Source organism: Coloeus monedula (assembly GCF_965178545.1).
Source record: "Coloeus monedula genome assembly, chromosome: 18".
Lineage (NCBI taxonomy): Eukaryota > Metazoa > Chordata > Aves > Passeriformes > Corvidae > Coloeus > Coloeus monedula.
In genome coordinates, this window is record NC_138798.1 from 1,036,541 (window position 1) to 1,049,209 (window position 12,669).

Below are 12,669 nucleotides of genomic sequence, written 5' to 3' on the forward strand. Positions count from 1 at the left end.
AGCCGTCCCGCTGTGCCTCCCTGGGACACAATCCTGCCTCCCCAGCTGGGAATGGGTCTCTCCACCCCGGTGCCTTTCAGTTCACCCTCTGTAACAGGCTGGTACAGCTCTGGTGCCAATATTAGGATTAACAAACCCTATAGATTGAGGGGATCAGATCTTACACTACGTGGAGCCACAGAAAGACCTAAGAAGGCAGACTCAAACCCATGAAACTGTGAGCATTTATTTGTTACTGATCCGTGTTTCTGGGCCCTGCTCAAGGCCCCGGCCTGTTCTGTTCTGCACTAGAGTGCCACAGTATATTTTAAGGGATTACTCTACTGTCACTTTCACTGTACTCAATTTATTCTTCGTTAGAGGTCTGAGATACACCACTAACACATTAATCATGTGTCACTCATCCCACGGGAGCACAGAAAACAAATAGAAACCAACCCTTCCTTTCCTAACACGAACAGCTCTAATTAACATGGGAATTTGTTCTGCTGGTTGTTTTTGTTGTCTTCAGAAATTACTTCTGCAAATAAGCAAAACAAAAGGGAGAGACCTTCCTTGTGAAAAAAAAAAAAAAAAGAAAGAAAAGAAAAAACCTGACTACACAGTTTCTTGAAGTGCTGCTTGTACATTTAAAGTACAACGTTCTGGAACATTTTTTGTACTTTAAATGATTAAGCCTGCCTTGAAATATGATTTACTGGCTTTAAATATCAATGTCCTCAATATTCACATGGTGAGAGTTTTATGTATTGCCAGATTGTGACGACAGAAAAGGACACTTTGTCATTTACATTTACGACACTACTCACAGACTACAACTATTTGAGTCCTGCGTGGTTTTGAATAGATAAAATGGAAAAACAAGCCATGAAGCCCTCTTTGCAGTGACCCAGGGTTACTGTGGAACTGTGGTGTGAACTGTACACTTCTACATCAGTCACAAGCAGATTCTGTACTTGTTAAAATCGGCTGCAAAGCTGGCACTAGTGCTTCAAAAGGACTACTTTGGGAAAAATACATAACAGTGGAGCCCCTGCAGCTCCGGGTTTGGTTTTGGTTTGGTTTTTTAAACGCCCGTAGCTTGTGGAAGGAAGAGATCCCATTTACTGAAATGTTGCCTTTTGGTGTGTGTATGAAACAAGAGGCTGAGCTCCAGAGCAGGTCGGTGACAGAAACAATCGTACATTTCAAAGGAACCTCCTGCAAGGCCAAGGAGCTTTTTGTTATGTAAACGACCCCAACTTGTTTGTTTTTGTTGATGTTTTTAAATGCCAAGTTGTCGATATGTCTGTTGTGTTAAACACATCAAACGGGGAACCAGAACATCAGTCTCCTGCATTCTGAGTTCTGCTGGAGACACGGATAGTTTGCTTAGGGCTGCATTTCAAACAGCAGCTCTTTGATGCTTTAAATGCCCGGCGAGGAGTCCCCATTAAGGCGGGGAGGTGGGAACAGCGGTCAGAGGGCGATCCCTCGCAGGACAGGACCATTAACAGGGGCTGCCAAACTGAGACAGCTTCTGCCGCAAAGATGGCTTCGAACTGGTACCAAAACAGAGACAAACCCAAAAAAGGTCACTGCCACTGCTGGTATTCCATCCCCGCGCTGCTCCTGGGAGTGATAACCGGGAACATGCAGCTCTCTGCAGTCCGGGAATTCCTGCCCGGCCCCAGCAAGGCTGGGGAGCGCCGGCCCTGGGCTGGTGTGGCCAGGACGGGCACCCTGCGCTGGCCAGCGGTCAGCCCCGAGCCGGCGGCAAAGCTGGCAGAGGCACAACTGCGCGGCCTCAGGGCAAGGTCACGGCCGCCCCTGCAGCCCTCTTGAGCCTTATGGTTCCCAAGGTTAAAAGAAAACCATTAGTCTGTTTTCTGGGCTCCAGAGACACGTGGGATTTTCAGCAGGTGGAGATCTGAGTGCAGAATTTGTAAGATGGAAACGGCAGCCAGAACAGAGCTCTCAGAATAAGTCTTATTATTGCTTTCATGACTTTGTTTTTCTAGGAAACACATACTATTTATAGATAGATTGAATCTCTTTTTTTTTTTTACTTTTAAGGAGTATCTGATCCAGTGAGCACTCACGGTGATCCAGAGAGCACTAACTGTGATCCAGTGAGCGCTCACTCTGATCCAGTGAGAGCTCACTCTGATCCAGAGAGCACTCACTCTGATCCAGTGAGAGTTCACTCTGATCCAGTGAGTGCTCACTCTGATCCAGTGAGTGCTCACTCTGATCCAGAGAGCGCTCACTCTGATCCAGAGAGTGCTCACTCTGATCCAGTGAGAGCTCACTCTGATCCAGAGAGCACTCACTGATCCAGAGAGCGCTCACTCTGATCCAGAGAGTGCTCACTGTGATCCAGAGAGTGCTCACTCTGATCCAGAGAGCACTCACTCTGATCCAGAGAGCACTCACTCTGATCCAGTGAGTGCTCACTGTGATCCAGAGAGTGCTCACTCTGATCCAGTGAGTGCTCACTCTGGCTGTGACTCTGCCTTGTGTGGGGTGTCATGCCTGGAGCCCCGGGGAGGGGAAGACAACCTCACCGTTGTTCCATTTCATCCTCTTTCCAGCCTGTGCCTGCACAGGACAGGCTGGCTGGACAGCAAGGGCTGTAATAAACACCTGGACACAGCCAGGCTGTTCTCCACTTCATCCTCTACGTGTGGCAATGCCCCAGGGTCAGCAGGGTTCCCTGGAGTACCTAATAAAAGCAGAATCTGCTCCATGAAGTACCTTGTTCAGAGGTCACTAACCATCAGCAGTCAGTCTATGTGAAGCCAAATCTGGAAGTTAAAAAAAGGAGTAGAGGACGTGCCTTCTTCTGCCTTAAATTTGGTTTTATCATATCCTGCAAATGAAGGGCTTTGAGGAATTTTCAAAACTGATCAAAGAGCTGTGTAATACACCCCTTCACAGTCCAGACTCTGTGGGCTCTAAGGGTGGTATTTTCAAAGAAATATGCAGAAGAACCTGTTGCCCCAGATAAGTTAATTAACAAAACCAGTAATGGCTGGAATTCTGAATTTGATTATTCTTCAAACCTTCTCTTGCCACTGCACTGTACTTCGTTTCAAAAACCATACATTGGAACTTCAGTTTATCAGAAGCTGTACCACTGTAACACTCTCCTAATTGTGTGAGAGCCTGTGCTTACAGCTTGATAATCAGGTGCACTCTAAATATTGATACAGTTATGCAGGATAACCAGGGAAGCATGGAGTCAAAACCTGGAATGCCTTTCTGTGTCTGTGGGGAGAGCAGAGGGTCAGAGCAGTGCAGTGGAAACCAAACTCCTGGGCACCAGATTAGATTAATGTGCAAAAAATAAGCAGCTGAGTTTGTGCATCTCTAGCCTTAGGACTCAAACAATGCCAACTCCCCTGAGGAATTTTCTCCTTCCTCTCCTATGGCTCTGTTCTCAGCATCTTCAGCCTATTTACTACCTATGCTCAATTTTATCTCTCCCGTCTTTTCTGGAGGAGCTCACAGATTGCAAAGTTTCACTCCATATAGACACACTCAGTCAGTGTTTACTTTCTTGTGAAATTTGCTATCAAAGACAACCCTACAGCATTCAAGATTCAGAAGTCTCTTTCCCACAGTTCTCCTTGTTAGATATGCAAAGGAGGTCCTTGAAGAGCTATTACAGAGTGTGAAAAGAAACATAAAATTTGGTGCACTCTTGATGTTCCTATCTCAGCACCGAGACTGAAACAAAGCAAAAAGGACTCCCCTACAATACTGCAGCCTCTGTTGTCAATACCGTGATTCGAATGTTATCAAATTACTGTGGTGATCACAGGCCAGTGGCGAAATTTGTTTATAGGACCACAAAGAGTCAAAATCAGTCTCCTTTGTAATGCAGTTGTCAGTGCAGCATTGCTACAGCTGGGAGCAACTCAGGATATGAGGAAGCCAGGCTGAGGGCAGGAGAAGGTTTCTGTCAGACCAGCTGGGTATAGCTGGGAAAAACTGGCCAGCTTTGAGGCATACAAAGCTCTCCTCAGGCTAAAAGCTTTGGAGTGAAAGGTGGGGGCTTTTTTCCCCCTGTTTTATCAATTGATCAAATGTTCTTTGTCCCTTTCCTGTTTTTTATTTCACACAGACATTAGTCTCAGATAGAAGAACTATAAAATAACAAATATACAAGACAGAACCAAACAATGCCTGTCTTCCACAAAAGCACATTTTTAGGTTTAAGGCACCTGCTCAGAACTGGCAGTCTCTTCTTGACAGTCTCCTGTGTTCATCAGCGCCTTTGGTAGCCCAGAACTTTGAACCTCTGTTTCTTACCACAGTCTTTACCCAAAAAGAGAGATAAAACACAAGTTTTGAAATATCTTTTCGTTTCTGTGGAACAAAAAAAGCTCAAAGCAGTGGCAGGTAGCGGCCAGTAGCACAGAGAGCTGTGTGTGGGCAGATTAGAGACTGAAGGGATGGGATCACTCGAGAGGAGGGGAAGAGAAGCCAGGCACATGCAGATGATGAAAGACTGATCAGGAGTGGAGGAGAGGGGAAGGGGAGCAGAGGTGCTGATCAGTGAGGAAAGGAGCAAACGAGGTGCACAATGTGGGCTCCACTCCAGATGTTGCTGCTCCTCGTTAGCTCCCGGGGATGCTGCAGGTCTGAGCCCCTCCGGAGAGGCAGAGGCAGGAGCAAAGATGGGAACTGACTGAAGAATTTCTGAGGAGCTGCCTCGCCAGCAGGAAATGCTGATTGATTAATACTGAGCATTTTGCAATAAATATGTGTTCTCAAAAAGCCTAAATATATTAAAAATAAACCAAACCAACAATAAATCTTCATTCCAACATTATCGACATCCAGTATTTTTGAATTTCATTTTGAAATGACAGGTGGTTTTGCAACATACTGGGCTTTGTCCATTCTAACACAGCAGCACTTTTGAAAATATAATTGAAATCGTTTCATTCGCTGATATTTTTTTCCTGCGTCATGAATTTATGTCACATCAGGATTTTCAGAAAATGCTCTGATGTGGAAAAAAAAAATCAAAATAATGACTTTTCCTGCAGCTCATGCCTTCCCTGAGATAGGAAGTTTGATTCAAAGCATACACTGAATTTAGTTGGACACCCATTGACTTCAGTGGAGCAGATCTGTGAGGAGATCTTGAAGAATGGAAGGAAAAAACTAATGACAACAAAATGAAGGAATTCCTCTTTAAACAATGCCTTACAAACATGCACAAGGATCGCTCGGTCCTGCCTTTGATGTACAACTCCCCAAAGCTTTAACTTTGCTACTACAGGAAGAGCAGAGCTGGGCCCCCAAAGCAGCTGGGCAGGACCCCCATCTGTGCTCAGAGCGCTGGAGCTGCCCCATCGCACCCTGCTGCCTGCTCTGGGAGCTCACATCTGCCCTGGCAGGGCCGTGCCAAAGTCCTGCTCTACAGCACGAAATAACCACGGGCACTCGTTTCCGGGGTTTGTTGTGCAGCCCTTGGTGAAGTCAAAGCCTCGTTTGTGCCCTTTGCCTGAAATATCCGTTCCACTTCACAAGCAAGACCTGAAGCTGTTTGGAACAGCATTTTCTGAGCTAAAATCGGATCTACCAGCCCAGGACCTGTTTGTTTCACAGAGCTGATCCCGTGTCTTTTCTGGATTGACGTGTGAGGATACCGCAGGCTCGAGCTGAACAGACTCAAAGGCAACATGTACTATTGTCTGGACCAAAAATAATTGAAACCTGTTAATATTAGCACTCAGGCAGATTGTAACTTGTGGCTTCCTGAAAATAAAGCTTTCGTAATGGGGATGTTGATACACCCTTAACTGTTACAGCACAAACCACTGAAATACAGTTCAGTCAGCTCCATCAAGGAGTGTTTTGTAAATGAATAATGACTTTGCTTAAAGCTAATCAACATCAAGTGTGTTAAAAAAGATGAAATAGTGCTGGAAGGCAGTGGGAGGTAGAGGAGCCTCAAAGTGCAAACAGGTGCTGATCTCCCTTCAGGGGGGATTGAGTGGCACAGACCTTACAGGGCTGTCACTTCTGATCAAAGCAAGCTCCAAGACCACATAATCACCATCACCCACCTTTTAAAGGATGCCCTGATTTATCATCTGTCACTGTTAATAACTTGGCTACTCTGTCTAAAATACTTAAAAACATTACACGAGGATAACATTTCAATTTTTTTTTTAAGAAATGCGTAGATGTTTTAAACTCAAATGCACTGGAGTTGGTCCTTTGAGGCCATCTGTTGCTGGAGACCACCTGTCATCAAAAGCCCACCTGAGCACGTAACATCCCATCATTACAGAGCCATCCCCTTGAAGCCAGGGGTGTTAAGGGCTGGGGCGAGCAGGGTGTGAGTCAGACACGGCTGTTCCTGGGCTCCTCATGCGCTCTGGAGCCCTGGGATGACAGCCAGATGTGAATAATGGCTGCATAATAACAGACACATGAAATGCTGCTTGGGCAAAATCTGATAAGAGATCTGAACATTCCTGGACTGAGCCCCTCACATCCTTTTGGCCGTGGCGCTTGCACAGCACTGCTCAAAGCGTCCCAACATGTCAGGTCTCAAGCTAAACCCTGCAAGTACTGAGCTTAATTATATTTCTATTTATGAGAAGCATCAGCATTTCACCGAGAAACAAGACTCTTACTGTTGTAATTAGAATTTTGTGGGATTTTGCCCTGAATCCCATTTTCCCCTGCTGATCTCGTACTCTTACCTCATTAATCTCTCTTCAGTAAATCAAAGTGTTCTACCAAATACCTTTGCCAGAAAAAAGAACTTTCTGCCTTTCTTTTACCTGTACGCAAGCCTGTGGCAAACATCTGGTTCTTGATTTACAGTGTATGTACACGCCAACTGAATGCATTTCTTTTAGAATTTTTATCTGATAAATGCCACCGAACATTTCTTCCTCAACAAGTTTCCTATGGAGTGGCTGGATTGTTAAAATAACCACATACAGATACTTTTCCTAAAAGTCTGAGATAAGCAAATACCTATTGGGCCTTGACAGTAAAGAAAAATCCTATAAAATTCAACAAATAAAAATACAAACATGATTTCACTAAAATTTAAAATTACTGTGAAAAATAAAGAAGCTTAATATTTTTGAGATGTTGTCTTAATGACTTTTAGTATTATTATCACTTAACTAATATGCAGCCTTCTAAGACAAGAACACAAATCTGTGTTAAGTATGAATAATGCTATATTAAATGAATTGCTTTGAAATGAGAATATCACTTTCTCTTAACAGTAGTAAGCTTCCAATTCCTTAAGAAGTAGCAACTTCAGTATTAAACTGTTAAGATCGTCAGGAGTTATGGGACAGTCAGAAGTACAATCTCTGAATTAATTAATTCTTAAGATGTCCTTAATGCCAGTCATTGCACTTTGCTGCATTTACAGTGTACTAGTCCTGAAGTAAAGAAATTAGCATCATTACGTACTTGAAGAATCTAATTTCCTTACCAGTATCCCCCCCCCCCCCAATAATTCCTGAATAACTGCAAACATGAAATAAAATCTGAATACTTGGTTTACAGCTTAGCAGGAATCTCTCTGTAACACGATGCATCCAGCCAAGAATTATTTGGCATTTTCATAGAAAAAGGTGCAGTTCTGCTCTGGTGGCAATGAAGGGCTAAGCTGACAACGGAATGAACTCAGAATGGCAGCAGGAACTCAGCCACTGCTGAACATCTCTCTTCACTTTTTTCTCTTCCAGAATCCTGATAGCAGGCTGTAAGAATTCATCATCACCAGTGAAAGCAAATAATATTCTATAGCCTACAGAAACAGTGAGATGTTTATTTCAGTGCCTAGTGCACATTAGAGCGAAGCCTGAGAGCATTCCCTGAACAAACCTGTCCCTGCTACAGCCAGCACTGACCCTTCTGTCAGGGATTCATTTCGTGTGAGGCACACACGTCCCTGGCAAGGGGACACACACAGTAACAAAACCCACACCTGAAGGGTTCCTGCAGCAATCTGCAATGCTCAGAGTTTAAAACTCTCTATTTCTCAGGATCTCATGCCACTGACTTAGCCAGAGCATATGCAGATGCACAGGCATTAATTCAGTAGTTTCAGAAGTGGATTTGTTTAGTGCAATGTCCTACTTTGGCTCCAGCACAGCATCCTCTGACCAGGATTAACTTCCAGGGCATCTCAAAGCTGTGTGTCAAACAGTGGCACACTGGCACAAAAGAGCAAAAAGATATTTTCTCTTCCTCAAAAGATACATTTTATATCAAAAGCTACTTTGTATATGTGCACTTTAGACATAAAGATTATTAATAATACCTGCAAGATCATTTCTGTCACTCAAGTTCCTCGTCACTGCTGGGAACACTTAAAAAGAGTACAAGGCACAAATTTATCTGTCACACTGCACAGATAAGTTGAAAAACCAGACCACTACTAAAGAACCTTTTGTTGGAAAATTCCCAGCCACAGCATGACTGTCCCAAGGATCCCCACTCTCCCCAAGTCCATCAAGACCTCTGTTCTCCCTGTGATGGGAGCCCTGACAGAGAGGCTTTTCTAGAGCAGCCTGGGTGAGGCTCTGTCCCTCCCTGCCTCACCAGGCCATCACCCAGCCAGGTCACCAACTGGAAAACTGCATGGAAAACTTCATTCACACAAAATCATACTCCACTAGAACCTTCTTGGAAATGTATTTACAATTTGAGTTTCATCAGATAACTTCCCTGAAGTAGCATTCAAATCCTGCGTTTGTACTTCCCGCTCTTCCCTAAGCCTTTCCACAAATGGTGATACTTTCCGTGGTGTTAGAAAGGGGGGAAAATTCCCTGAAGGGCAGAGCCTGAACTGCGCTGCAGCTGCGTGGAGTGAGCCAGCGATCTTCAACATGCTGAACGTAGCCTATGCAAATTTTAAAGGGGTGTCAACCGAGGATCACTGCTGTAATTTCAGTGCTTTGTAAACATGGTACTGCTCTACATCACTGCAGCTTTTTACATCACTAAAGCTTCTTCCCATTCACTCTTCTCAGCTGCAGAGGCTCACAGAAAGGTGCAACTTCAAAATCCATTTATTTCTTTCCAACTTGCAATTTCTTTCGAGTAAGTTACTGTTCTCTCTATCTGTACTTGCAGGCAAGTATAACAACAACTATTATATTCAAAGTGTGCTTTTATCAAATAATCCAGGAAACAAGTTTATTAACCGCAAAGCACATCAGAGAAAGTTTAGAACACACAAAATTATCAAACTAAAGAACATATTTTATTTTTAATAAAATAGTGGAGCATGAAAAATAATTGTATATTACAAATATATACAGCACAAAACTGTGCACCCCCAGCACAGTAAAGAGCATCACTCTATACAAAGCTTCCCTTTGCAGAATCTAGTGCTTCTTGATCTATTCATAGTGAGAATTTGTTTAACAATAGAAAGAGTCAATAAGCCCTTTGGGTCTCTTTGAATTGATCCCCCCCTTTTTTTTTGCACAAATCAGTCCAAACGTGTATAACATTGGCTTGATTTCCATTAAAAAGCCACAAAATGTAACACTAAAGGGTTTCTGAGGACTAGACCTCTTAGTTCTTTTGTTAAGAGATTTCTTTTGTTGTCTTTATGTACAGCAAAATACTTGTTTCTCTTTTCATGTCATGGTAAGAAAAAAAAATGTATTGCACATTATTCTTATTCACAAAGTTTGTGTCTGGTGCAGGAAGTTTCTCTTTTGGTGAAAGAATATTGGTGAGCATTATAGATTGAGCCTATTTTTAGGCACTCCAAACCCAGTAGGCTCGGAGGAGTTGTAAAGGATTTTAACGTTAGCACGGAGGTTGCTTTCCCAGAGAGCGTCCTTGCTCTGGACAGGCCTCCTCGGGACCTCAGTGTCCCTGGAGAGACAATGCTCACTCGGGCACTTTTAAAATCAAACCATTGCTCCATAAAACTTGACTATACCTTGTTACTCAGAAAGCTGAAGAAAATCCAGCCCAGCTACATGAAAAAGTTAAATAGGTGTTGGTCGTTGTGTTTGGTTTTGTTTTTACGTTGTTTTTCTTTTAATCTGAGGGATGGATGTAATCCTTAACTACAAATTAGTAACAGAAGAGACTGTTTTAATTCACAGTATTTCTTTCACTGAAAACCTTTCCATGAGTACGTTTACCTTCAGTTTTTCACCAGGTCCTGAATTCAGCATGATACATTTTTGTGCCTTGAGATATTAAACTGTTCTGACAAAAAAAGCACCATTCATTTTTTAATTTCTGACTGCTACTTGGACATTTGTAAGTCTGTAAGGTGAGATACAGTCTTTTCTAAAACCTGGTCACACACAGGTGGGCGGTTGTAATGTTGATTCATACTTTGCAAGGTGAGTTTTCTGTGGATGTTGAGGTTTTTTGTAGATTCCACTACTCGTAATAACACTTGCGGGTTTTCTCCTGCTTCTCTTCTTTAATCTCCGACTACAAACATTTTGCCAGGATTGAAGAGTCTTGGAAGTCCAGATCCACATGCCACTAGTAATGCCCACAACTAACAACATAAAAATCTTGACCATAAAAATTTCTACTGCTGGGATAGAGTTATTCATCATGCAGTCTAAGTTTTTAGTCTGATTGTTCATCTTGCATTTCTGTTGAGTTGCCACAATTTTCCAATAATCCATGTTCAGTCTCTCATAAAAATAGCAAGCTATCACACAAGTTGCAGGCACTGTATACAAGACTGAGAAGACACCAATCCTCACCATAAGTTTCTCCAACTTGTCGGTGTTTTCTCCACCTGTTTTCATCACCCTCCTGATATGAAAAAGGGCCACAAACCCCGAAAGAATAAAAGAAGTGCCAATGATTAGATAACAAGCCAAAGGAATGAGCACAAACCCCGTCAAGGCATTCACATCCATGCTGCCAACATAGCACAGCCCTGTCAGCTCGTCTCCAGCCACCCTTCTCATGACCAGGATCATGATGGTCTTCACGGCCGGGATGGCCCACGCTGCCAAGTGGAAGTAGCTGCTGTTGGCTTCGATTGCTTCGTGCCCCCACTTCTTCCCAGCCGCCAGAAACCACGTTAAAGTCAGGATCACCCACCACAAGGAACTCGCCATACCAAAGTAATACAGAACCAGGAACACAATGGTGCAGCCAGTGCTCTCCAGCCCCTCCTGGATGACATAGAGCTGGCCGCTGTCCCTATCGCAGGCAATACTCTCAGCACCTGAGAAGAGGCGGATGATGTACCCCACTGAGTAGACGCAGTAGCACATCGAGAGGAAGATAATGGGCCTCTCGGGGTACTTGAAACGCTGAGGATCTATGAGAAAAGTGAGGACAGTGAAAGCACTGGAGAAGAAGCACAGAATGGACCAGATGGCAATCCAAATGACAGCGAACTGTTTGTCATCCCTGCTCCAGTAAACATCAACCCCTGGCGTGCAGAGCGGCGCGCAGGAAGCGCTCTTTTCCACATGGTGGAACTTGCCAGGATTTTCACAGGACGTTCTGCTGAGGCTGTCCTTGTGCTGCTGCAGATCGTGGCCACTGCTGGGCCGCTGGGGACGGAAAATGGGTGGCAGCATGCTGGAGCCCCTGGGTGGCTCATCCGATCCGTTGTTGGGGGCCTCCATGCACAGGTAATTGGGGTCGTTCTTGTTGGGCAGTTTGCTGCAGTCCAAGGAGTCTGGCCACTTAAAATTGAACTGCTCCATAATCGGGGAGCACTTCAGCCTCGCCTGCTCGCACATCACCCTGCAGGCTGGGATCGGGGTAGAAACCTGCTCCGTGCACATCGGGGCATAGAGGGAGCACAGGAAAAATTTCAGATGGCTGTGGCACCCGTACTCCACCAAGGGGGCAAACTCGTGCAGCTGAATGGCAGCTTCCCTTTGGTTTTCGTGCCCCATCAGGTTTGGCATCCTCGTCATGTTGTAGCCAATATCCTTGCACATGGGGATTTCGATGGGCTGGCACCTCCCGTCGCCGGGGCGGTCGATGTCCATGGAGCTGATGGCCGCGCAGCAGCCGCTGAGCCAGCAGAGCAGCAGCGCGGTGCGCCCGGCGCTCCCGGCCGCCGGCCCCATTGTGGCGGCTCGCGTGTGGCCGCAGCGCGGCCGCGGGCGGGGGCCGAGCGGGGCGGGGGCCGCGGGGCTCAGAGCAGCGGCCGGCCCGGCCCTGCCCGCGGCAGCATCGCCCCCGAGCGCGGCGGGGCCGCGGGGCCGGCGGAGCGGGGCAGCATCGCCCGGGCCGCGGCGGCCCCGCGGGGAGCGCCCGGGCGGCTGCCGGCGGAAGGGAAAGCGCCCCCGGCCCGCAGATGCGCCAAACTTACGGCGGGCAGCCCGGCAACTTTCTGCTCCCCGGGCTTCCACTTTTGCGATCCGTCTTCCCACCTCCCTCTCTCCTCCGCTGCTTCCTGCGCCCCGCTGCCGCTTCCCGGCCGCGCCGGCGGAGCGATGCCGGGAGGGCTCGGTCCGGGCAGAGCCGAGCGATCACCGCTTCCACTCGCACATGTCCCGGGCGGCTTTTGGTGCTGCGGGTGTCTCCGGGGATTGTCCTCTCCTCCAACGGGTCGCAGCTCCGCACTTTCTTGCCGAGAGGTGGGGATTGGTTTATCCGAGTGCGGAATAAAGGAGGAGGAGGAGGAGGAGGAGGAAATATCTAAGCCATTGAAGAGGGGGGCCTGAAAAA

The 12,669-nt window shown here is 45.9% G+C and overlaps 1 protein-coding gene across 1 annotated transcript; it reads right to left on the minus strand.

Annotated features, from left to right (window-relative positions):
- Positions 1–10,307: 10,307 nt before the first annotated feature.
- On the minus strand, positions 10,308–12,065 carry FZD10 (frizzled class receptor 10; the record flags this gene model as incomplete). Its single annotated transcript, XM_082293159.1, has 1 exon — positions 10,308–12,065. One exon carries the CDS (start codon positions 12,063–12,065, stop codon positions 10,308–10,310), a length of 1,758 nt encoding a protein of 585 aa, XP_082149285.1.
- Positions 12,066–12,669: the final 604 nt, after the last annotated feature.